Consider the following 26,305-nt stretch of genomic DNA (forward strand, 5'->3'; position numbering starts at 1 on the left):
AAGCACGGTGGGAGACGCTCTCCGAGAATGAAATCCCACTTCCCCAGCGCAGCAGCCGGGGCCTGGATGAGAGCACTTCAGAGCCCGTGTCGCAGACACACGACACAGGGCACCGGCCATAGCCCTGAGAACTCGCCCCACTGCCCGGCAGCAGTGCCATCACCAAGGGTAAAACATGCAAAGCGAAATGCCCACTGTTGAGAGCTCTGGGCTCTTGGAGGACAAGGAGGGACAGCCTGTGGCCTCAGAAGCAGGGTGGTGGGGTGTGTTTTTCTTTACGTTTCTTTAGATGAGGGACGTAGGACTGGGGTGGACACCAGTGGGAAAGGGGGCTTTTGGCAGCTGGTTCCAAGGAGAAGCACTCACCCCTAGTGCGGGCGCTGTGCTGCTGGTGGAAACTAGCGAGGAGCTCAGTGTCCCTGGGGAGGGGCTGCCAACAACACGAGCCACCTGGGGGGATGCGCACAGCACCCACAGGTCCACAGCAACCCTCGGGCATCGCAGACCGAGGCCTCAGCACGTCCTGAGACGCCTGCACCTGCATGTCCAGTTGCTGGTACAAAGCCATGAAACAAAGCGCCAGGAGGACCCGTGCAAACCCCACTCCATGACACCCTGGGGGTGGGGGCTGCTGCTCACAGGGAGCTTTGGCTCCACCTAGAACATCATCGTCTTTGGAGAAGCCCACACAGGCAGCTGCCGAGTGACACTGGCCCATGCTTGGCCGGGACAGGGACCTGAGGAATCCAGGGGGGGCGGCGACAACCACACTGCATCATGACCCATCTGGATGAGGCGTACAGGGGGGTGACATCAACAGCAGCAGCAGCGGGCCTCAGCTGGACAGGAAGAGTGTTCAGTGAGCATCACCACAGCAGGTGAGACCCAAAGACTTGAGCACCCGGCTCAGCGAGCAGAGCCTTGCAGACCCTGGGTCTGTTCTCATCACAGACCAAGGCCACATGGAGAACCTCCAGATTCAGAAATGAGTTGGTTGGGAGGGCTCCCCGCAGCCCTTCCTGCCCCTGCCTGTTCCCCAGTCTCATCCCATCCTCCTCGCGCCTCGGGACCCTGGATGCCCCCGTGACCCTCTGGGCCCACCCTCCCCATCCCCCCAGCTCGGACCTCCCGCCGGCTCTGCCGGAGATGTGAGGTGGGGTAACCAGGACCAGCCTGAGACTGCAGGAGAGGAGCCAATTCCCAGGATGGCCAACCAAGAGCAGAAGGAAGAGCTACAGAGCAGGGACACCACATCGCAAATCTCAAGAGCAGGCTGCCTGCACGTTGCCACCAGGAGGAAGGACTCGGGGCCTCTCCCTGCCAGGGGCACGAGAGGCCTGCCCCCAAGCAGGGGCGGCGCAGTGCCAGCAGTGGTGCTGACGCCACATAGGCACCCAGGGCATCCCCACCGCAAACAGACGTCCCCGCGTCCCTCCCGTCAGCTCCTCTGCCCACACAAGGCACAGTGCCCCACACTGGTTCCTGGGAACGTCCCCGGGACTGGCCAGCCTTTACAGGGATGGGTGTGCAGAACTTGGAGCTCCTCGGGTACCACATGCCACAGCCTCCCAGCCTGTACTCTCCTCGCCCAAGCCCCCAGACCCAGCCCCACACTGGAGGCAGCTCTTCATCACCCCAGCCCAGGTAGGTGCTCCGGGCCTGCCCCGGCCCTGGAATTCCACTGCACATCAACACAGACACGAGGACATGATGATGTCATCAAACATGAGAGAATGACTTCCTCTAGAGGTAGCTGGGGGAGTGGGGAGGGGAGGGAGGGGACGATGCCAGGTAAGGGGAGTGTGCCCCTCCCAGGGGCCGCCTTCTGGTCAGCACAGACTTCGAGGAATGACAACCAGGGCATGCCGGCCTCACTGCGGGCAGGGCAGGTACGACTCTTACTGGGGCATCATATGGGGGCTCACACGGCAACTATGGGGGCCCCGTGGAAAGGCTGGAGACAACACACAGTCTGCAAGCAGAGCTTCCGGGAATAAACACTTTCTAAACTTCTTCTCATAAATATGCATTAGAACATTTGATAACACAAGCAAAGTGCTCTGAAATTAATTTAAAATTAAACTGAGACTGAATTTCCTGCACTCCTAGCCAGAAATTCACCTAACACATCTGAATACCCAAATGTGGTTGAAGGTGGCTACAGCAGCAGCCTTGGACACCCAGGCCCCGCGGCCACCTCAGTCCCGCGGCACCTTGAACTGGTCCTTCTCTTTGCGGATGGCCCTCATGGTGGTCACAGGGTCCATCTCACCCACGTGCTGCTGCACAGTCTTCTCCCTGCGGAAGCCAAGCACCAGGCTGCAGGCCGCACCCCGTGCCCGTGGGCCCACCACCCCGCCCAGGGCACCAGGGAAAAAAAGAGCCTGTAGGAGGCGGGATGGTCAAAAATGAAGTGCAGGGCTTCCCTGGTGGCGCAGTGGTTGAGAGTCCGCCTGCCGATGCAGGGGACATGGGTTCGTGCCCCGGTCCGGGAGGATCCCACATGCCGCGGAGCGGCTGGGCCCGTGAGCCATGGCCGCTGAGCCTGTGCATCCGGAGCCTGTGCTCCGCAACGGGAGAGGCCACAGCAGTGAGAGGCCCACGTACCGAAAAAAAAAAAAAAAAAGTGTGACAGCCAACGGCCAACTCAGGTGTTTCTAACTGTGGGAAATATGCTGGCAGAGCCAGTCCTGCTGGTGACCCGGAAAGCGGGGACACCAACTCCACACTGGCATCCGGCACTGCCCAGCGCCTAGAGGCTCCCCAAGCACAAGTCTCGTCCACCTATGGATCCAGACTCCAGGGTCAGAAAGGACCCTACACCCTAGCCAGGGCACCAAGAAAAGCATCCCCCTTTAAGAAGTGTCTCATTCTTTGGCTACACTTTAAACAGAGATTTCAGGGCAGCCTCCTCTCCCACCCGGGCTCTTCAGGAGTCGGGGTGGTGGAGGCGGAGATGCCCGAGGACAGCGTGGGACCCACCGCTCCCTCACCTCACTCTCATGAATGGGTTGTAGGTGAACTCCTCTGCAATGGTGGACGGCACTGTGGGCTCCCCGATGCTGTACTTCTCCTGCAAGAAAAGTGGGTCCCTTTAATGTGGAAACTTCTAAAGGTGACACTTCAAAAAGCCTCCTAATGGTCTTCCAAGGTCGTCCGACTGAGAAGATAAAGTGAGCAATGGGTCAGCACCAGGACAGGCCCTTCCCTGCCCGTGGAGAGGAGATGTGAGTGCTCCAGCTGCCATCAACAACCCTCTCTCCTTCCCTTGCTGTCTTGGAGATGCAGTGGCAAAAGGAGCTTTCTTTTCATTAATACAGAAGTCATAACTAGCAAAAATGCAGAAGACAGAAAAGAAGAAAACATAGCCCCACCCCCCCAAGACAGCATGTGGGTTGTGAGCACCTCGCTGCCAGGAAGAACAGCGAGGCAACAGGTTCCCGGGGTCCCTCCCCTGCAGTGACAGCCCCCCAGAGGGCAGCTCTCATCACAGGGTGTTCAGGCAGCTCGTCACCTCCACTCAGGACCAGGACGGCCTTGCTTCTAATCAACACTGACCAGGGCAGGCGGAGAGAAGACGCATACTGGGACGTCTGGCCAACCGTTCACTCCTATAGAAATGCCTACAGGAAGGAGGTCAGAGTTAACAGCTGGGGGTCTCCACCCTGCCCGCAGCCCCTGCCCTGCTACTGCTGGGCTCATCCTGAGGGCCACAGGGCCAGTGAGTGGACAGCCATTGTCAGCACCCACACCCAGGCTTCCTGACCATCAGGGGCCCTCGGACCCAAAGGTCCCGATCCCACCCAAACTGTGAGCAGTGGCATCGAGAAGTAATCCTTTAACCGCTGGAGGTGGGTCAAGTTGGAGTCTGGTGGGAGGTCAAGATGAAGGCTTAGGGACTTCCCTGGTGGTGCAGTGGTTAAGAATCCGCCTGCCAATGCAGGGGACATGGATTTGAGCCCTGGTCCGGGAAGATCCCACATGCTGCGGAATAACTAAGCCCATGCGCCACAGCTACTGACCCTGCACTCTAGAGCCCGCGAGCCACAACTACTGAGCCTGCGCGCCACAACTACTGAAGCCCATGTGCCTAGAGCCCATGCTCCACAACAAGAGAAGCCACCACAATGAGAAGCCTGCGCACCACAATGAAGAGTAGTCCCCGCTCACCGCAAGTAGAGAAAGCCCGTGCAGCAATGAAGACCCAACACAGCCAAAAAAAATAATTATTTTTTTAAAAGATGAAGGCTTATTGCTAATCTCTGAACTTTCCCTTCTGGTGAAAACAAGCATAGAATGTTTTATAATATTCCCTGCACTTCCTCCGATATTCTCACTCCTCCTAAGAAATCTTCTTCCACCTTTTATGAAGGAAGAAAACAACTGAACTATTCTAAGGATAATTTTAAAACAGATCCTTGTAGGCATAGTTGGGGGAGTGTAAACTGTCATAACCTTTTGGATTATCTATTATGATGAGCGTTAACATGCAGAGACTTTTCCTACAGAAGTATGAAGCACACAAATGTAAAGACTTACATTTGAGGATGTTGTTCACTGTAGCACAATTTATAAGAGCAAAAATGTTGGAAACTCTAACTGTTCTCCCTAATTGGATTGGTAAAATGATTTACGGTTGACGTCCACACATTAGTATGTTTTACTTATTAAAAAGAATGAAAGTAAGACGGATAAATAGGCAGTGATAAAATTAGTAAAATGTTACTAGAATGGTGTTGGGTATATGACTGTTCACTATGAAATTCTTTCATCTTTTCTGTATGTGTGAAAATTTTCATAATAAAAAGCTGAAAAGGCTAAAAAAAGTTTAACACAGTTCAGTATAACCTATGTGTCAAAGAAGAAATCACAAGGGATATCTTAAAATATTTCAAATTGAAGATAATGAAAATAAAACATGTCAAAATTTGTGCTGCTAAAGCAGTACTTGGGGCTAAGTTTTTAGCTTTAAGTGCTTATATTAGAAAAGAAGAAAGATCTAAAATCAATGACCGGGACTTCCCTGGTGGCACAGTGGTTAAGAATCCGCCTGCCAATGCAGGGGACGTGGGTTTGAGCCCTGGTCTGGGAAGATCCCACATGCCGTGGAGCAACTAAGCTGATAATTATAATAATAATTATTTTTATTAAAAAATAAAATCAATGACCTTGGGTTCCATACTAAGACTCTATAAAAAGAAGAGCAAAGCAAATCCAAAGTAAGTAGGAGGAAAGAGTTTTTTAAACTTTATCTTTTTAAGAACAGAAATCAGGGCTTCCCTGGTGGTGCAGTGGTTGAGAGTCCGCCTGCCGATGCAGGGGACACAGGTTGTGCTCCGGTCCGGGAAGATCCTACATGCCGCGGAGCGGCTGGGCCCATGAGAGAGGCCACAACAGTGAGAGGGCCGCGTACCGCAAAAAAAAAAAAAAAAAAAAAAAAAAAAAAAAAAAAAAAGAACAGAAATCAGTGCAATGGAAAAACAAACAAGGAAAATTAAGGCAAAAGTTGTGCTTTTAAAAGATCAACAAAATTGATAAGAACAATGAAAAAAATTGGCAACATCAGAAATGAAAGAGGGGCAGTCACTACAGATCCAACAAATATTGGTGGTGGGCGGCGGGGGGGTTGGTGGTTTAAATCATATTGATCTAAAAGTAAAAGCTAAAACTATAAAGATTCCAAAAGAAAACACAGGAGGTTTTTTTTGAGTTTGGCAAAAGCAAAGATTTCTTAGATGGGAGATAAAAAGTATGAACCACAAAAGAAAATTAATATGCTGGACTTCATCAGAATTTAAAATGTTTGCTCTTCAAAAGACACTGTTGAGAAAACAAAAGGCAAGTCACAGAATAAGAGAAACTATTCATAATATACATATCTGAAAAAGTACTTGTACCTAGAATATACTTTAATAAAAAAAATTATTCTATAATAAGAAGACAATCCAGTTTTTTAAATAGGCAAAAAATCTGAACAAACACTTCACAAAATAAATGGCCAACAGGCACATGGAAAGATGTTCAACATTATTAGGCACTAGGGAAATGCAAATTAAAACCATAACGAGGGCTTCCCTGGTGGCGCAGTGGTTGAGAATCTGCCTGCCGACTCAGGGGACACGGGTTCATGCCCCGATCTGGGAAGATCCCACATGCCGCGGAGCGGCTGGGCCCATGAGCCATGGCCACTGAGCCTGTGCGTCCGGAGCCTGTGCGTCCAGAGCCTGTGCTCCGCAACGGGAGAGGCCACAACAGTGAGAGGCCCGCGTACCACAAAAACAAAAAACAAAAAAACCATAATGAGATACTACTACACACCCATTAAAATGACTAAAATTAAAAAGACAGACAATACCAAGTGTTGGTGAGGATGTGGAACATCTGGAACTCTCATACTTTGCTGGTGGGAATGTAAAACAATACAGTCGCTTAGAAAACAGCTTGGCAGTTTCTTTACAAGTTTCAACTTGGGACTTCCCTGGTGGTCCAGTGATAAAGAATCCGTCCTGCAATGCAGGGGACGTGGGTTTGATCCCTGGTCAGGGAACTAAGATCCCACATGCCACAGGGCAACTAAGCCCGGGCACCACAACTACTGAGCCTGCGCGTCTCAATTAGAGAGCCCCACATGCCGTGAACTACAGAGCCCACGTGCTCTGAAGCCCATGCGCCACAACTACAGAGAGAAAACCCGCATGCCACAACTAGAGAGAAGCCCGCGCACTGCAATGAAAGATCCCGCGTGCTGCAACGAAAGATCCCACGTGCCGCAAAGATCCTGCATGCTGCAACTAAAGACCCAATGCAGCCAAAAATAAAATAAATTTTAAAAAAGACTGAACAAGTTTCGACTTAATACATACACCTAATACAACCCAGCCATTCCACTCCTAGATATTTACTCAAAAGTAATTAAAACATATGTCACACAAAGACTTGTACACAAACGTTCATAGCAGCTTTATTCACAATGGCCAATAACTAGAAACACAAATGTCTTATCGACAGGTGAATGGATAAACAAAATGTGGTATATCCAAAAAAAGGAATACTACCTGGCAGTGAAAACGAATGAACTGATACATGCAGCAACATGAATGAATCTCAAAATCATTCTGCTGAGTAAAAAAAGATGAAAGAGTACATACTGTATAGTTCCATTTATATGAAATTCTAGAAAATGTGAACTAAGTTCTAGTGGCATACTGGAGCAGGGCAGAGAAAATGAGGCATGAGGAAGTTTTGGGGGGTGATGGAAATGTTATGTATCTTAAATATAGCGCGAGTTGTTTAATTGGTATATACGTCTGTCAAAATTCACTCAATTGTTCACTTTAAATGGATGCAATTTATTACATGTGAACTAAACCTCAACAAGCTTGATAATAAAAAGGGAAACTATGAAAACTATGCCAGTAAATTTGAAAACCTTGATGAAATGGAAAAATTCCTTGAAAGATACTAGTTGCTAACAAAACTGACTCAAGAAAATATAAAAATCTAACAGCCCCACACAAGTTAAAGACATTAATTCATAACAAAAAAATCTTTCCACAAAAAAGAATTCAATGTCCAGAAGGCTATGTCAGTGAATTCTAACAAACACTAAAGGAAGAAATAATAACAATCATAGAAAAACTCTTTCAGAAAATAGGAGGGGGCTTCCCTGGTGGCGCAGTGGTTGAGAATCTGCCTGCCGACGCAGGGGACACGGGTTCGTGCCCCGGTCCGGGAAGATCCCACATGCCGCGGAGCGGCTGTGTCCGTGAGCCATGGCTGCTGAGCCTGTGCGTCCGGAGCCTGTGCTCCGCAACGGGAGAGGCCACAACGGTGAGAGGCCCGCGTACCACAAAAAAAAAAAAGAAAATAGGAGGAAGCACTTCCAACTCATTTTATGAGGCCAGCGTTACCCTGATATTAGACAAAGACATTACAAGAAAATAAAACTACAGGCTGATATCCCTTATGAACAGAGACACAAAAATAGACACCATGACTAAGGTTTATCCAGAAAGCAAGGTTGGTTTAACATGTGAAACCAAGTAATATACTTCACCAGATTAACAGAGTAAGAGAGAAAAAAATGTATGATTACATAATAGATGAAGAAAAATCATTTGACAAAATTCAACAGCCACTCATGACAAAAACTCTCAGAAGACCAGGAATATATGTGAACTTCAACAACTTGATAAAGAAGACTTACAAAAAACTCACAGCTAATATCATACTTAATGGTGAAAGACTGAATGGTTTCCCCCTAAGATTGGGAACAAGCCAAAGGTGTCCACTCTCACCATGTCTACTTAACACTGTCCTGAAGATCTTAGCCGGTGCAACAAGGCAAGAAAAATAATTAAAAGGCATATAGACTGGAAAGGAAGAAATAAAACTATCTTAATGTTGATGGCATGATTGTGTGCTAAGGAACCTATGAAAAAGATGCTAGACTGAGTTAAGCAAGGTCACAAGGAAACAAGGTCAAAATACAAAAATCAATTGTATTTCTGAAGACTATCAATAATCATTTACAATAAAATCTAAAACCATGAAGTATTCAGGGATACATTTAACAATATGTGCAAGATCTTTAACACTGAAAATTACAAAATACTGCTGAGAAAAACTAAAGACCTTAATAAATGTAAGGCTATATCATATTTATGGAAAGACACCATATTGTTAGGATCTCAAGTCTCTCCAAATCTTTTGTTACAACACAATCAAAAGCCAAGCTGACTTTTTATAGAAATTAACAAGATGATCCTAAAATTTATATGAAAATGTAAAGGACTCAGAAGAGCCAAAATGAATTTCAAAAAGGAATAAAGTTAGAGGATTTATACTACCTGATTCTTAGACTTACCATAAGCTACAGTGATCAGGACAGTACTACTGATGCAAGAATAAGTCATGTAGATCAATGGAACAGAATAGAGTCCAGAAGTAGACATGCCCACATGGTCCATTTTATTCAGTAAAGATGCCAAGGTCATCAAATGAAGAAAGGAAAGTCTTTTCATCTAATGGTGCTGAGCAACTAGATGTCAATATGCAAAAAAGTGAACTTCTACGCTGACCTTACACCACAAACATTAACTTGAAGTGGATCACTGACCTAAACATAAATTTATATAAACATAAAAGCTAAGACTATACAACTGCTAGGAGAAAACAGAGGACAAAGTCTTTGTGATGTAGGGGTATGCAAAGATTTCTTAGGACACAAAAAGCATAAAAGAAAAAATTAATAGGGCTTCCCTGGTGGCGCAGTGGTTGAGAGTCCGCCTGCCGATGCGGGGGACGCGGGTTCGTGCCCCGGTCCGGGAAGATCCCACATGCCGCGCAGCGGCTGGGCCCGTGAGCCATGGCCACTGAGCTTGCGCGTCCGGAGCTCCGCAACGGGAGAGGCCACAACAGTGAGAGGCCCGCATACCACAAAAAAAAAAAAAAAAAAAAAAAAAAAAAAAAGAAAAAATTAATAAACTAAACTTCACCAAAAGTATAAACTTTTATTCTTTGAAAGACACTGTTAAGAAAATGGAAAGGCAAGCCACAAACTGGGATAAAATATTTGAGATATATGTCTGACAAAGACTTGTTCCCAGAATGTATAAGGAATTCTTACAACAGTTTTTAAAGTGGAAAAAAACCTTGAACATATACTTCACAAAAGAAGACATTTAAAGGACCAATAGGTACATGAAAGGACACTCAGTATCATCAGCCATCAGAGAAATGGAAACTTAAAAACTACAAGCTACCACGACACACCTATTAGAATGGCTAAAATTTAAAAGATCAGCAATACCAAGTGTTGGTGAGCATGAGGATCTCCCGGAACTCACGCATTGCTAGTGAGGATGCCAAATGGTACAACTAATTGGAAAACAGTTTGGTAGTTTCTTAAAAGTTAAACATACACTTACCACACAACCCAGCAATTACACTCTTAGGTATGTTCCCACAAGCAATGAAAACATGTGTCCACACAAAGACCTGCACACAAACGTTCACAGTAATTTTATTTAAAATAGCAAAAAACTGGGAACTACCCAAGAGTCCATCCAGATGAGTGGATAAACAAATTGTAGTATGTCCATATGAGATACTACTCAGAAATTTTAAAAAAAAAATCTCAAAAACATGCTGAGCAAAAAGAGCCAGATACAACAGAGTAATGTTGTATGATTCTGTTTATAAGAAAATCTAGAAAAGAGTAATTTATAGTGACAGAAAGCAGATCAGTAGTTGGGGACTGAATGGGGAGGGCCAAGGAACCTTCTACGATAGTGGAAATGTTCTCTATCTTGATTGTGGTGGGGCTGACACAGGAGCATATACTGTCAAAATTCAAACTGTATAATGCTCACTTAAAATAGGTATGTTTTATTGTATGTAAATTATCCTCAAGCAGATAACCATGAAAAGAATAAGCTCAATATGTTTGGACTGCTATGGAAAGAGCACTAAGACCCATTATTAAGTGACAAGGAAGCCACAAAACAACACACAGGATGAGTTTTTTTATATTAAGAAAAGTATTCTTATGTGTACACTGTAAAAAAAAAAAAAAAAGGAGTAACATTTATCAACCTATTATGGTAGTGTCTGAATTGTTATAAGTATTATTTTGCAAGCCCACCTCGCAAAATTGATAAAGATGCTTGACAAAAACAGGTGACTTATGAAAAAAAAAAACAACTATGAGACCATTCCTCACTGAACTCAGCAGAAGGGAGCCCAGCACCTGAGGACTCCCAGGTGTGTGCGTTTCTTACCAACACCATTTCTCAGTGACTCAAGAGGGAACACAGACACCTGAGTCCAGGAGAACGTCCTCAGCCCAGCCGCCTGCAGCAGCGTTTCCAAACCCCGCCACAGAAGATGCCTCCAGGACAACACGCCAACCCCTGGGCCGAGCCACGGGGCATGTTGGGGGCCGTGTCTGAAATAAATGCCTTTCAGACAAGCGGCCTCCAGGGTGAATCCACTGCCCACAGACAGCAGGGAGGGGCTGGGACCTGCTGCTTCGGCCTCACCTGGGCACTTGCTGAAAATGCAGAATCCCAGGCCCAGCCTGGACCCACAGAGTCAGAAAGGATCTTAAGCAGACAACCAGGGCTTCTTGCTCCAAGCTGGGCTGTCTAAACCCCGCCTCGCCCACTGCCCGGAGGAGCACTTTCTGCCCACTCTGAAGCAGGCACCGTGAACTCCATGCTCCTGGGAAAGTGGCAACACGGTGCCTGACCCCAGGACGCGCCCGAGTGCATCACACTCACCTTGGCCCAGGCCAGTTTCTCCTGGATGGCGGCATTGCTGGGCTCCACGTGGCAAGCAAACTTGAGGTTGTTGATGGTGTATTCGTGGCCACAGTACACTCTCTGGGGAAAAAGCCAAGCCCGCCAGCTCTGAGGAGACTCGTTAAACCGCCCTCTAGCCCCTCAGAGACAGGTGTGAGGGACCTAGCTGGTCCTGGGGGCAGCACCCACGAGACGTCCCTCAGGATGACACGTCTTGCGTGTATGTTAAATGACAATGAAAAGCATGCTTAAAGAAAAAACACACTTCCAGAAGCAATGCCTCTACCCTCCTGCTCCTCCCAAGGTGCAGGGGAGACCCCAATGGGGGAAGCCAGCAGGGTCTTCCCACCACCGGGCAAACGAGCGGGTGGCAGGAGGGGCACCGCCTACCGTGTCTGGAGGGAGCCGGCCCAGGACCTCGAGCAGGGCTTTGTACATCTCATCCGCTGTCCCCTCGTAGAACTTCCCGCAGCCAGCCACAAACAATGTGTCGCCTGCAAGACAGGACAGTGTGGAGCTGGAGGGGCTGTCAGCAGTGCACGCCCCCTCCAGTGCCGGGGCTCCACTCTGACCCCTGTGCTGACCGGGCCACAGCCCCAGACCTGACCTCCACCCCAACAGGGCCCAGGGATGACCCACGAGTACTGGTTTCCACCTTTCCCAAAACTTTTCCCTCAAGTTGCACTAACTGGCACCGCCAGGCCCCAAACAGCTGTTCAGACCCAAACCTTAGGGTCACCCTGGCTGCTCCCTTCACCACCCAGTCCTGTGACTTCCCTTACTCCCGACAGCCAGCACCATTCTGTAAGACCCCCATGATCTTGCCTGGACCCTCCAGGAGCCCCTCACGAGGGACCACAGCCACCATGGGCCCTTGAGACACGGACCTGCCACCTCCCAGACTTGCCCCCTTCCTGCCACAGCCCTCCCCCACAACCTGACACCCACCAGGTCTCCAAGTGCTGCTTCCCTCCCCTAAGGCTCTTCCCTGAGAACGGGCTTCATGCCCAGCGGACACCCACAGCACATTTGTTCTCCAGGCCCCTGGGTGGGGGAGGGCCTGGGACCCCACAATAGGGAGCAACAATCCCCCTCCACCAGCGTTTGCCAGGCCTCTTCCCAGGGAGCTCCAGGCCAGGCCAGGCAGGAGCCAATGCCCACCCCGTGGCCATGGTGCAGCACTGTCCCCTCAGAACAAGACCACAGATGAGAGAGTTGGGTAGCCCGTGAGCAAAGCCTCAACATGCAGGACTGGGGCTATGCCCTAAAGGACCCCTCAACCTCGTGTCTGGGCACCAGTGAGAGGCCAAGGAGAGCCCAGAGGAGGACAGGCCGTGAGCAGGCACAGTAGGCTGGGGGGATCTGGTCCTCCCTCCAGGGACCAGCAGTACCTGCTGTTTACACACCGGAATTTCATGGGCCTCCTGCCACAGGGGCTGGGGAGCCAGCCTGGGCCTCCTCCGTGGGGCCATGTCCTCAACCAGCAGGACACTGAGAGACTGGGGGCCCCCACGTCTCTCCCTGGCAGTGGGACCACCATTCACCTGCACCCCCAGCCTCTCGCTGACTGCTCTCCACCTTCACCAGCAGCTGCTAAGAGTGCCTGGAGGCGTCCCTCCCCTACGCAAGCTGCCCCACCCACAGGCTCTACAGAGCCAGCCTTGCCTCTCCTCCCTGCACACTGGGCCATGGTTCTAGCATCGACTTCAGCCTCCATTTCCCCACCGCTGCCACCTGAGCTGCTCCTGGCGCTCGCTGACATGAATTCCCAAATCTGAGGTCCCAGATCCTGACCTCTCAAACACAGACAACCCGCTAGTACCATCACAGCACCCTGCTCCAGGCCTGCCCCCCCAGACAGCCATCCCATCTTCCTCCCCTGCTCTGTGGGTGCCCAGTCCTGCGCACCACGTCCCAGGGCCACATGCACACCCTTCTCTGGGCTGTCACCTCCTCTGCTTGCATCCTGTTCCCTTTGTTCAGCTCACCCCAGAGGAGAAGGGACTGGGGCCATGGGTCACTCACATCCGAGCTCGAGGCCTGGAGCTGCCAGTCACCTCACCTCTGGACGCTGCAGGTTCCTCAGCCATGCACGCAGAGGCCAGCCGGGGCTCTGCTGGACTGCCCTGCTCCCCTGTTCCTCACTGCGGATGCCCCAGACAGCTCAGCTTCACCACTGAGGACCCTGTGTGACTCTCACCTATTTATTATAAAAGCTACCAATTAGACAACACACTCCCCTGCCGGCCGCTGTCATGCGGACTAGAGAACAGCATGTGCAGGACACGGTCCAGGGCCTGCCTGGTGGTAACCAGCCCTCCACACCTTCCACAGCCGGCACTCAGCTTCTAACATGAGCGCGGTCCAAGGGGGCCACCGCCACGGGCCCGCACAACCCCAGGCCCTGCCGGGGGGCAGACGGACACCCAGGGGCCGGGCAGCATGGCAGAGACAGAAGCGCAGTTGTAAGAGTTCACCGGGCCCAGCGCTGGTTCCACACCCCTCACCTCACACCCACAACCACCCAGTGGGGGAGACCCCACACCCACTACTGATGCAGGGGAAACTGTGCTTAAGAGAGGGGGTCACACCTCGCGCAGGCAGCCGACCCACCTGCCCCAAAGCGCTGTCTGCCAAGGCCCATCGGGAGGCCAGGGGCTCCCACAACATACCCAGGGGCCGATGGCCCACACTCAGCAGTCGGCTCAGAGCCCACACGTCCCTGCTACTGCAGCAAAGACCCTGAAAATGACTGTATTTTAAAAAATAAACATAATAGATTTGGAGATAATTTTGGATTTACAGACAAGCTGCAGGGACAGTCCAGAAGCCCTGTGACCCCTCATTTGGCCTGTGTGTCCCTTCATGTTAGCGTCCCCACCCCTGACCTCATGTGGCTTTCCCATCGACACCCTTTCCCCACTCCAGGAGCCCACACTGCTTCAGCTGTTATATTTTTAAACAAACTTTCACTGCGGTTATAATATCATGATTGTTACATAACTGGAGAAGACTCAGACTGAAAACTGCTTATACTCGCTAAACAAGCTAAGGGGGCAGAGAGGCCTGCTCTGTGCCCATCCACGGCCACTGGCTCACACTGCCCTGAACACCCACCGTCACATGGCTGCTCCGCTTCACAGGTTCCCCAACCACCATCAAGATTCTTCCATTTCCTCTCAAAAGGAGAAACACCTCCAATTGCTGGAAAGGCCTGCTCGCCCAAACCGAGAGCCACTCGCATAGCCCGATGCTGGTGGGGCTTCACCTCCACCTTCCAAGCTCTTTGGGCCACCGTGTGTGACACCCTGACCTGGGGCTGGCTTTTGCCAGACCCACTCAGCTCACGGCCCGTGGAGGGATGGGGCAGCCCCCAGCACCAATCAGGCCCCACACAAGGCGGGTTTGACTGGCTCCACTTGGGGTCGCCCTTGGCCCCCCACTTGCCCACCTGTTTGCTGCTGGAGGTAGTGGAGGCTGGGACTGCACCCCCACCAGGCAGTCTCTCAAGGAAAGGCTTGTCCCCACGCACCTGACAGCGATGACCAGGATTAGAGGGGCGAATTCAGGCCAGCCCCGCCAGGAAGTAGCACCCCCACCACGTTCCCACCACAGCTGCCTGTACCCTGGATGTGTTTGAAGCTGAGTTCCAGGCTCTACCCTGAGGGCTGTGGTCCTCCTCACAGAGCCCAGCACAGTCTGCCTGGCAGGAGATGCTCTGCTGCTCTGCCCAAAGGTGTGCAAAGCCATCCCTACGCCAAGAGGGTCTTTGCAAAGAACGCCAGACACCCCAGCTCAAACACCTGAATACTCACCGGTGAACACCACGGGGGGCTCGGGACTGTTGGGTTTGCTCACAAAGTAGCAGATGTGTCCGGAAGTGTGACATGGCGTTGACAGGCACTTGACGTTGAGAGACCCCACCTTAAACAGAGCACACACTAGCCTGTGCTCCCTGCGTGTGGGGAGCCTGTCCTAAGGCTCACAGATTCTCCCAGACCCCACGCCCACCCCACAGCAGGAGCTGCCATTAAGGGCAAGTGGGCTTCCACAGCCACTACTCCATTGAGCAAGTCATGGGTCTTGCTGGTGACCACAGGACCCAGTCCTTGAGGGTACCCCAGATGCAGGGACCCCTTGGAAGCCGGTGTTTGCTGGTATGCAAACCAAAGGGCTGATTTTGTTTTCTCCTCAAAACCAGGCCAAATCTGAACCAGGCGTCTTGCCAGAAAAGACTGTTTTCCTTCTTAGATGCTTGGCCTTTTGTTTTGTTTCCCTTCTCTGCCTCCACCCCCCACCCCACTCTTTACTTCAAAAACGTTCAAACGTACCAAAAACTAAAATGACAATGAATCCGTGTGCCCTTTACCTGGGTCACTAAATGCTAACAGGTCCCACCTGTGCGGCACCGCTCTGTTCACACACATACATCCTGACACACTGCCCCTAGACACTCCAGCTACATCTCCTGAGAAAAGGACCTCCTCCCATATAACCTCACTATCATCAACACCCAAGAAATTTAACACTGATGTCAAATATGATCCCATGTAGAGTCCGTATTTCAATGTCCCCAGCTGTCTCAAAACCATGCATACAGCTTCTCCCCTCAGTCGGTCACCATCTGCACGCTGATTTGCTTGCAATGCTCTTGACAGAAGGGACTATCCAGTCCCAGGCAGCCTCAAGAGCCCATCCACCCATGCACAGGCCAGGCCGTCTCCACAGCTAAGCCCTTGAGTGCCCCTCTGGGTTCCTGGGGTAAGTGAGGGGACGCCAGCAGGAGGCGGCTCTAGGGCCTGGAGCCCAGCAGGGCCACAATTGAGCCCCTTCCATTCACTCCTCACCTGCAGTGTGGACAGGTGTGTGACCTTGTGAGTCAGGGCTCCAATCCGGTCATCACCCCCATACACCTTCAACCCAGGCTCCAACTTGACCAGCTTCTCGTTCCCGCCAGCGTGGTCCCTAGAAGTCGAAAGGGGAGCTGGGGCTACTGCTGATACGAAGAGGGTTTGCCTGCTTTTACACCCTAACCAAACGGAATTTTTATTTTTCCCAGTTATGTTTCTCAGAAGAGAAAGGCATCTTCCAACCCAGGATCCTCGCTTCTTGTCTGTCATTTGGCTCCACTGAAAAAGAATGTCCTCAGACACCCCATTCCCAAGAGAGGCACCTCTGTACCCCTGCTGTGTTGCTGCAGAAGCTTCTGGAGCAGATGAACCAAATCACAAACACCTGGATAATCCCTACGCCCGTGGTTCCCAGACTTTGGGCGCATCAGAGTCACCTGAGGATCTGTAAACAGCGCCAAGGCCTGACTCCCACCCACACATCCTGATGCAGTGGGCCTGGGGAAGCCCGCAGCCTAGGAGTTTTAAAGGCCCTCAGGTGATTCTGATTCACAGACCAGATGGGACCCACTGCCCCGACCAGATCGCAGAGCTGTCTTCTAAAACAATGCCCAGCTGCCAGAGGGGGATCTGTCCACCCAGGGACGGGCTAGCTCAGAATGACCTCCCCACATGACTCAAATGTGCAGCCAGCATTGAGGCACCTCCTGGACACTCATCCAGGAGTTGCCCACGCTTCCCAGGTCAAGAGAAGAGCTCCACGCCTCGGCCTTGTGGGGCAAGAAATACACTAGTGCAAGCCCTGCCAGGGTCTCGGGGCAGGGCTGGGAGTGTCCTGAGCCCAGAAGATTAGCCTTTCCAGGATGAGGCGAGGGCTTTCCAATCACCAGGGAACACCTGCTCCTCACTACACATTCACCTACGGGCCCAGAAACAGCAGGGCTCATAGATAAGCGGGGGCAGCCCTCTGCTCCCTGCCCTGCAGGGGGGTGATACACACAGGCTGCCACCAAGCACTCAGCACACTCATCACTGACCCCCCGAAAATGCCACCTATAAGTGGGAGGGTGGCACAGGCCACACCCTGGAGCTCAGTTTGGGGCCTGGTTTAGTTTTATAAGGCATCACAATGTGGGAAAAGCCGTGGGAGAGAAACTCGCACTGTGAAAAGCTGGGGAGGTGGAGTCCCCAAGCAGCCCCCCAACGCAGCCCCACAGATGCCAGAGGAGTAAGGGTACCTTGGCACCACACCGGGCGGAGCTCCTGAGAGAAGGAGTGGCTGTGCTAAGTAGCCACTGCAGATCCTGGGGCCTAAATCAGTCAGGAAGTAACACCTGATACCCCAGAGGCTAAACAATAAACAAGCCCAAAGATTCTCAGCGACTTAGTTACATCAACCAACAAGTTTCCAACACTTAGCAGACTTTGGCCAACCACATCCACGTGACACTCCCACACAGAAGATGAAAGGTGTCCTTTTACCCGACAGGCTGCAAGCTCCGTGAGATGCCACAGGAACAGGTTCAAAGACACTAGCTGCCCTCGGGCAGTTATTTGAAAAAGAAAATTCAGAGCCAAATAAACATTTTTTCCTAGCTTTGAAGAGCCTCAAAAGTTTCAAAAACCCACAAGGGCCTTGGGCAGGCAACTCTAGTCCTAAGACCCAAATATAAGAACTTTTTCCATCCTTTAGCCTTCAAATATCAAAAAAAAACGCAACCTCTCCAAATATGACTGCTTGATTTTCAAAAACACTAATGTCTAGACTACTTCATTCCCCGACATCGAGGCCAATTTCCCACCACGCAAGCACAAGAGCTTTCAAAGATGTTGCCAAAGGTCCACCCATGGCCACAGGATATACAGCATAAGCCTCTCCCCTTGGAGCCCCCAAGTCACCAGACCCCATCACCAGGCCTGAGGGACACATGGCAGCAGGACAGAGGCTTGCGCCCGGAAGCCCCGTCAGAACCCGACTGGGGCTGACCCTTAGCTCACAGCTGTGGAGGGGAGAAGGGCTTCCAGGGCTCTGAGCCCCTAGGCTCCCACCTGTGGGGGGACCCCTGGGAGCCTGCGAGCGCCCCACCCCCCTCCACCTGGTGGACGCTCCCCCTTGGGGCATGGGTGGCACAGCTGTAAGGCCCAAGCAACTCTGCTGGCACAGAAGTTCGGCCTCTGGAGCACTTACCAGTGGTGGTGGGTGGTGAGCACTGTAGTCAGCTTCACACCATGCTTCCTCACCATTTCCAGAACCTGCAACCAAACATGAGGCAGGACACAGGCCACAGTCACACCCTGGCACTGGCATATCAGTCTGCAGGGTGATGCCCAGTGGAGCCTGCCGATTTGCCCCAGCTCCAGGAGAGCAGGGTGACAAGGAGGCTTTTTCTCCCTTGATCTGTTTGGCAGTTCAGTCCCACCCACAACCTCTCATAGCCCCTCCAGCAGAGACTGCCACTCCTAGAGGCAGCCCTAAGGAGCAGAAAGCCCTGAGGAGGAGGAGAAAGTGCTGAGAAGGGCTCCTACTCCTCTTGCCCAGGGACTCTACAGACAGGAGCCCTTTTCTCTCCACTCCAAAGCCTTTGGTCGCTTCCACCCCTCTCACTGGCCCTTTGCCCCTGTAACAGAGTGGCTGGACACTAGTTTTAATTGTTTTTGAAAAACCAAATGGATTGGGGGCTTCCCTGGTGGCGCAGTGGTTAAGAACCCGCCTGCCAGTGCAGGGAACATGGGTTCGAGCCCTGGTCCGGGAGGATCCCACATGCCGCATCCCACATGCTGTGGAGCAACTAAGCCCGTGAGCCACAACTACTGAGCCCGTGCGCCTAGAGCCCGTGCTCCGCAACAAGAGAAGCCACCACAATGAGAAGCCCGAGCATTGCAACGAAGAGTAGCCCCCGCCGCAACTAGAGAGAGAAAAAAAAAAAAAAGCACGTACGAAGACCGACCCAATGCAGCCAAAAATAAATAGATAAATAAATTTTTTTTAAAAACCCATTAATTTCTGTTCAGCTTTGGCCAAGTTGCAAGGGCACTGTGGTTATCAAACTCATCAGGAGATGAAGAACTGGTGCTGGGGCCTCGCCTCCCACCTTCTGGGGCTGCACCGGGTCCACAATGGCAGCCTCCTTGGTGTCATCATCGATGATCAGGTACATGTAATTGTCAGTCAGAGCTGGCAGTAACTCAACCTTCATTGTGCCCTGCTCCACGGTCAAGCTCTTCCTTAAATCCGCGTGATGGAGAAAGATTCCCAGCAGGGCTGGACCTGAAGACAAAATGCGGTTCCAGTCAGCATCCACACGAGGCCACGCTGGGCCGAGACTTCAAAACAAGCCCTCGGCCCAGCATTCCAGGCAGCCAGGGAAGTGACATCCCAGGGATGCAACATGGTGAGCCTCGAAATATGAGGTTTTCTAAGTTCTTTGATAAAGAAGAGGATAGCCTCATTTAACCACATTCGTAAGGAAAACAGAGAACACGATTCATGTTCATAATTCTGGAAATCAGCTCTTTCAGACTTAGGATCCCTATTTTCTTTTTCAAAGGTTCTAAAAGGACACAAATGCCAGCCTGTGCCTATGATTCAAACCTTTGTCAGATGTGACCACTGCTAGTTGTGGGGTTGTTCACACCTGATTCAGAGAAAGACCATGAAGAATGAAAGCGCCAGGCCAGGCTCTCTTCCCTCGGCACATGGCTGCCTCTGCAAGCTAACAGAGCCCGAGTCCTGTGCAGTTACTCACAGCCCTTTCTCAGGTTTCCAGCCAGAAAAGAAAACAATATCCACTTTCGAATGGCAGGAACTCGAAATTTGGATAATGCACAAAAGCCACCCGGGGCCTGAGAAATGGGACAGCTAGTCACAACTGTTCTAGATTCAAGTGTGCATGATACAGAATCACCATCCAACTGAGCCAAAGAAGGCTGCCAGGGTGGGCTGGGAGTGACCAAGGAGCAAAAGCATCCACCACCCAGGAGACAGGTGCCAAAATGTTTTCAACAATGAAACTCCTATTCAATCTAAAAATTCCCAAAGGCCCCCAACAATACTTTAAATCTTAGTGTGAAAGGAATTAAAACTGCAAAAGGTGACAGAAGATAGCCATGAAATTCTGGAGTAGGTAGGTGCTGGGATGGGACCTCTCCAAAAAAAGGGATCCAGAGAGCAGGCAGCATCGAGCGACAGACTGATAGACCACGTCCACGGGGGCCATCTGATGCAGAATTCAAGCTCATCTGCCGGGGCCAGGGAACTGCCTGAATTGCAGCGTTAAGGATCACACAGAGATAGCTAAGTCCTCCTTTTGACAACCAGCTGGGCTTTTTCCAGGCCCTTCTCCTCATGCTCAGAAAAACAAACATTTTCATACGATCAGGTTTCTGTGCTATGCCACATTCTCTCAGCCCCGATATGTGCCATCCGAGCTCCAGGAGGACTACAGAGCAAAATCAAGGCCAAGCCTTGAGACACATTTTGTTGGGCTTCTCTTGAACCGGATCCCTCCTTCTGCATGGCATCAAAGGGCAGGCGCCCCCTCTGAACGGGGCAGCCACACTCTTGCTGATTCCCTACAGTCCCAGTTCCACCACCCGCCTGACTCCTGACGCAGAAACTCTTAGCTCTGACGCTCTGACGAGTTCCCTAAATGGAAAAAACCCAGCTCTTTCCTTAATAATGGTGACACACTGCGCACTCCAGAACCTTGACTGCTCTCAGAAAGATCTGGAAGTGGCCAAGGATGGCTTCCTTCTGCTTCATCTCCCTACCTAGGGCTCTGCGGTCATTTAGCTAACTGCTAGACAGCTCCAAAGACTCAGCTTAACCCACTGCCCCTATTGCTACATCAGCCAGATAAGATATCAGAAAATAAAGGTGATTTCAAAATCAAAGTCAAAATATTCCAACAAAGCAAGAGGTAACACAGTGAAAATGGAATCTGACAGCTGGAAGAGCAGGCCCTTGGAGGTCAGGGCGTCCATCACCTCCCATTTTTGAGGCGGGGACAGGAGACCCAAAGAGGGCAAGGGTCCCACAGCTCATAGAACTCAGTTCTGCCCCAGGCCTTTCTTGCCGGCCACAGCTCACATGAAAAGCTGTGATTCACTTCGTGGAGAATATACACAGCATTCTATGCGGCTTCAGGCACAGTTCCATCATCCCAGGACGTTAGAAATAATGGGGTTTGTATGGGGCGCCGCAGTCAAGGAGGATGGGGGCGCTCGCTGGCTGCCGGGAAGACCCTGGGGAAGCAGGGGTCCTAAGACAGGGCTCCCGAGCGTCCCTGGAACACCCATTTCCTTACCTAGCACAAATCCTTCAGCAACCCCCAGCTGACAAGTTACCCCACTCTGTCTTCAGCCCTCTCAAAGTATGACTCAACTACTGTGTGGCCTTTTCTCGACCCCAATCGGCTTGCCTGCCGACGTCAGTTAGGGGTTAAAATCCTGTGTCAATAAAAAACAGCGTCAGCCGCCGCGGCCCCAGCGGCTCCCCGCCGCCCCCCTGGTGCGGGCCCCGCGCTGGAACGCCTCACGGATTGCGGCCGGCCTAACCGCCGTTAGCCCGGCTACGACGCCGGCCAGGACCCGCCGGCCGGGCGGCTCGCCTCGCCCCCGCGGGCCGGTCACCGTGGCCCCGGCCCCTGTCAGGCCAGCGCCTTGGCACCCCGGCCTGTCCGACCCCGCGGCGGCCCCTGCCCACCTACCCAGGCCGCGACGGGCGCAGGAGGTTCTCAGCACAGCTAGGGTCCGGCAGCCGAGCAGCCCGCGGCCCAGCACCATGACCGAGGCGGAGGGCGGGCTGCGGTGCGAGGGGCGGGCGGGCTTTTCACGCCGGCGACGGCACACCGCGGCCAATAAGCGCCCGCCTCCCCGCCCACGGCCAATCAGCGCTCGCGTCCTAACCCGTGCCCTCAGCTCGCCCCGCCCACCTGCCAATCAGCGCTCGCGGCCACACCGGTACCTCCTTCGCGTCCCGCTTCCGCGGATCTGAGGGCCACCGGAGAAGCACCTGCGCAAGGACCTCAGCCTCTCTCCGGGGAGCGGGCCGCGTCCCGAGGCCGGGCAGCCCCGGGGCAGCCACTGGACAGCCGCTCCCAAGAGGACCAGCGCCGCGACTCCCGGGCACCCGGCAGAGTCCGCGGGACGGCGCTCCGAGGTAGTTGGTCCTCTCCGGGTAGCCTTCGGCGTCCGGTGGCCAGCCGGGCAGAGTCCACGTGACTCAGGGGGGCAACAGGCAGGAGCATGGCTGCCACCAGACCGCTGTCCCGCTTCTGGGAGTGGGGGAAGAACATCGTGTGCGTGGGCAGGAACTACGCAGACCACGTCAGGGAGATGCAGAGCGCCGCACTGAGCGAGCCGGTGCTCTTCCTGAAGCCGTCCACCGCCTACGCCCCCGAGGGCTCGCCAGTCCTCGTGCCCGCCTACACGCGCAACCTGCATCACGAGCTCGAGCTGGCCGTGGTGATGAGCAAGCGCTGCTGCGCCATCCCGGAGGCCGCAGCCATGGACTACGTGGCCGGCTATGCCCTGTGCCTGGACATGACCGCCAGGGACGTGCAGGACGAGTGCAAGAAAAAGGGGCTGCCCTGGACTCTGGCCAAGAGCTTCACGGCCTCCTGCCCAGTCAGCGCGTTCGTGCCCAAAGGGAAGATCCCTGACCCTCACAACCTGAAGCTCTGGCTCAAGGTCAATGGCGAACTCAGGCAGGAAGGTGAGACATCCTCCATGATTTTTTCCATCCCTTACATCATCAGCTACGTTTCAAAGATCATGACCTTGGAAGAAGGAGATATTATCTTGACTGGGACGCCAAAGGGAGTGGGACCCGTTAAAGAAAACGATGAGATCCAGGCTGGCATACACGGGGTCGTCAGTATGAGATTTAAGGTAGAAAAACCAGAATATTGAGTGTATACAAAGCACCCTAACTTCTTAACACGTTTCAGGGGGAAGGGGAACAAGACAAAAGCAAGAACAGGTTATTTAATGTGATAATCCTTTAATGAGAAACCAATTTTTAAAAATGATTGGATTGCTATGCTTCAACTCAAGGAAGATGGACCGTCTGAGAAAAACTTGATCTAGAAGAGCTGGGCCAGAAATGGAAATGAGAAGCAGTGCCTCCTAGGAAACAACAAGCCAAATGTTCAGAAAACTTACTTTCCTTTCCTAAAACTGGACTGGATAAGACTTCAGTGGGTCATTCTGGGACCACGTGTTCAAGACTTAAAATCTGCAAAGGAAATGGAAAAGCACGTTTCATCAGTGTTTCCCAAAGTTCCTTGATCATGAAAATCATCTGGAGGTATTTGTAAAAGTAAAAATTTCCAAATTACTGGGCCATCCTAGGCCTAATGTATTAATTAATGGAATCAATCTCTGGCACTCCAACTGATTCTTATCATGCAAATGTGGAAAAACACTACTCCATATAGTTAATTAAAAGTTTTATTTAATAAGTGAGCAATTAATGAAAACCTCACTTGTTTACTTAGGGTGTGTATTCTGGCCCATAGATTCTGAGTTCGGGAGATAATTTTGAAACTTGTTTTCCAAATAAATATGCTGTCTTTTGTGTGACCTAAAAGTGTACTTTTTTCCCCCCAATAGTGGTTAGGAGGGACACATCCTCATTAAGGGGCTTCAGACCTTGGTCTTTGGCCTCAAGAATACTGTGCTTTATTAACAGAGTTAATCAGCACCTGTACCTCACACCCAGTGATAAGCTTCATGGAAGTCAAACTGCCTGGGAGTGCTGCTTTTGCTCTCACCTGCTCCCTTCTCTGACAAAAAGCTAAGTGAGATGCACAACACAGCTATCAGAGTGCCTGGCGGAGTCCTTTAGGCTTAGGCAGGCAGGAGCTCCTGCTGTTAGCCTAAACAGAAGGCACCTGCTGGCTCCTAACATTTATTGAGCACTTAGTACTACTAGGCACTGTGCCAAGAGTTTTCTGTGTATTATTTAATCCTCAACAAAGCTGGAGGGTGGTATTATTACTACCATCCCTATTACACAGATGGAGACAGATTTAGAGGCTAGCCAGCCTGGCTGTATGGTCACTCAGCTAAGTGGCAGAGCCAAGATGTAACCCAGCCATCCCAAGACCAAATCCTGAAGTCTTTTTTTTCCGTATTTTTTTTTTTGAAGTATAGTTGATTTACAATGTTGTGCCAATCTCTGCTGCACAGCAAAGTGACTCAGTTTTACACATATAGAAATTTTTTTTAATATTCTTTTCCACTATGGTTTAGCCCAGGAGATTGGATATAGCTCCCTGTGCTATACAGTAGGACCTTGTTTATCCATTCTAAATGTACAAAACCTGAAGTCTTGACCACAACGCAGGCTGCGACTTTTAAGCAGATATATTAAAAAGTTCAGGGCTTCCCTGGTGGTGCAGTGGTTGAGAGTCCGCCTGCTGATGTAGGGGACGCGGGTTCGTGCCCCGGTCCGGGAGGATCCCACATGCCGCGGAGCGGTTGGGCCCGTGCGCCATGGCCGCTGAGCCTGTGCGTCTCGAGCCTGTGCTCCGCGACAGGAGGGGCCACAGCAGTGAGAGGCCCGCGTACCGCAAAAAAAAAAAAAAAAAGTTCAAATGTTTAGGCTTATGCAACCCCCAATTTATAATTTATTATGAGGAAGTGTCATAGTTGGATTTGTTTATAAAATGTCATGCTTTTATCTTTTTTGTTTTGTTTATTTTGGCCACATCCGGGCCACAGGAGTGAAAGCCCAGAATCCTAACCACTAGGCCACTGGGGAACTCCCTTCTTTTACCTTTTAATAACATTTCTTTTTTCAAATGCTTAAGCAATAGATGTTTATTATAGAAGACTCAGAAAATACGTATAAGCTAAAAACCAAAACACCCTAAATTTCATATGCACAGAGACAGTCCAAATTAAGCATCTGGTGTACATTCTTCCAAATCTGCAGATGTTAATTGTGATCTTTTAAATAGAATTTGTTCATATCATACACTTTTCTAACCCCTTTTTTTCACTATATATCATGACTATCTTTTCATGTCAGTCAGCACATTTCAGTGATTGATATAATGAAGTCAGTCCTCCATTTTTGGTCATTGAGATATTTTCTAATTATTTGCTAGTAGTTATTTCCTTTGGCTAGGTTCCCATAGTGGAAGAGCTGAATCAAGGGTATGCTTATATTGAGAGTTTATTAGTAAAACTATCAGATATGAGGTCCACCTGAACCAAGTCTACCAAGCTGACAGATCTGAAAGCAAGCTAAAGGTACACAGCAGGAGCAGTGTTCACATATGGCCCCCTTGGGTGGACAAGCCAGCATCCAGATAATGTACGGTGTCCCTGAGGTCAATGTTCACCCAGTGGTGGCACAAGCTTTGCCACAGACAGCTGCTATCAGCATTGCAGGTATAGCACACAAACTCCTTGACTGCAGGAATCAAAAAGAGAGATACCAATTCTCATAATTCCTGATGTTGCTAAAATTGCAATAATCCTAATACCCAGAAAGTACATTTTCAGCAACTTTTATTTTTGAATAAATTTAAACCTACTATAAAATTGAAAGACTAATGCAACAAACTCCATATACCCTGCACTAAATTCAACAATTGTTGACATTTGCTATGTTCATTCTCTCTCTTCCCACCCCATACCCTGTGCGTATACACACACACACAAACACACACGTTTTGGAAGACTGAAAACTGGAAGTGAGTTGCAGAAACACTACCCTTTCAGCATGCATCTCCTAAAAATAAGGACATTCTCCTATATAGTCACAATACCCTTATCACAACTTTTAAAAAATCCATGATATTATTAGTTCATATAGAGTATATGGCTTGACATCTGTTCTTCTGGACTTTTTTTTTTAATTGTTCATTAGGTATATACTGTGAATATCTTTCCAGGTCGGTGCATATTTTCATAACCACTTTTAATGACTGTCTTAGATCATGTACCCCAGAAGCAGAGCCTTAAGTGGGGATATTTGTTCAGGTGATTTTTAGGAGTGCTCTCAGGAGAAAGGAAGTGAAGAGGAAGTAGAAAGGGCAGGGAACAAACTAAGAAAGAACAGGGTCTCAGAACTGGAGATGAGCTTCAGTCCACTGACCATCCCAAGGGGAAGTCATTGCCAGAATCTGCTCCCCCACC

At 50.7% G+C, this 26,305-nt stretch overlaps 2 protein-coding genes across 5 annotated transcripts; one reads left to right on the plus strand and one right to left on the minus strand.

The window, feature by feature from the left end:
* Positions 1-1,761: 1,761 nt before the first annotated feature.
* On the minus strand, positions 1,762-21,965 carry HAGH (hydroxyacylglutathione hydrolase). Of its 4 annotated transcripts, XM_024123425.3 has the most exons (9): positions 21,862-21,965; positions 19,246-19,421; positions 18,342-18,406; positions 16,151-16,268; positions 15,119-15,227; positions 11,694-11,797; positions 11,283-11,384; positions 2,994-3,073; positions 1,762-2,298 (listed from the first exon to the last, which is right to left on the minus strand). In XM_024123425.3, the coding sequence occupies exons 1-9, from the start codon at positions 21,935-21,937 to the stop codon at positions 2,199-2,201; spliced, it is 930 nt and encodes a 309-aa protein (XP_023979193.1). In that variant the 5' UTR covers positions 21,938-21,965; the 3' UTR covers positions 1,762-2,198. The 4 variants fall into 4 exon arrangements, with proteins under 4 accessions (XP_023979193.1, XP_028354115.1, XP_028354114.1 ...); XM_028498314.2 differs by lacking the exon at positions 15,119-15,227 and having other exon boundaries at positions 2,165-2,298; XM_028498313.2 differs by lacking the exons at positions 1,762-2,298; positions 2,994-3,073 and adding an exon at positions 3,553-3,623.
* Positions 21,966-22,106: 141 nt separating this feature from the next.
* On the plus strand, positions 22,107-23,730 carry FAHD1 (fumarylacetoacetate hydrolase domain containing 1). Its single transcript, XM_007100091.3, has one exon. The coding sequence runs from the start codon at positions 22,400-22,402 to the stop codon at positions 23,063-23,065; it is 666 nt and encodes a 221-aa protein (XP_007100153.1). The 5' UTR covers positions 22,107-22,399; the 3' UTR covers positions 23,066-23,730.
* Positions 23,731-26,305: the final 2,575 nt, after the last annotated feature.

Source organism: Physeter macrocephalus, chromosome 14 (genome assembly GCF_002837175.3).
Source record: "Physeter macrocephalus isolate SW-GA chromosome 14, ASM283717v5, whole genome shotgun sequence".
In the NCBI taxonomy this organism is placed as follows: domain Eukaryota; kingdom Metazoa; phylum Chordata; class Mammalia; order Artiodactyla; family Physeteridae; genus Physeter; species Physeter macrocephalus.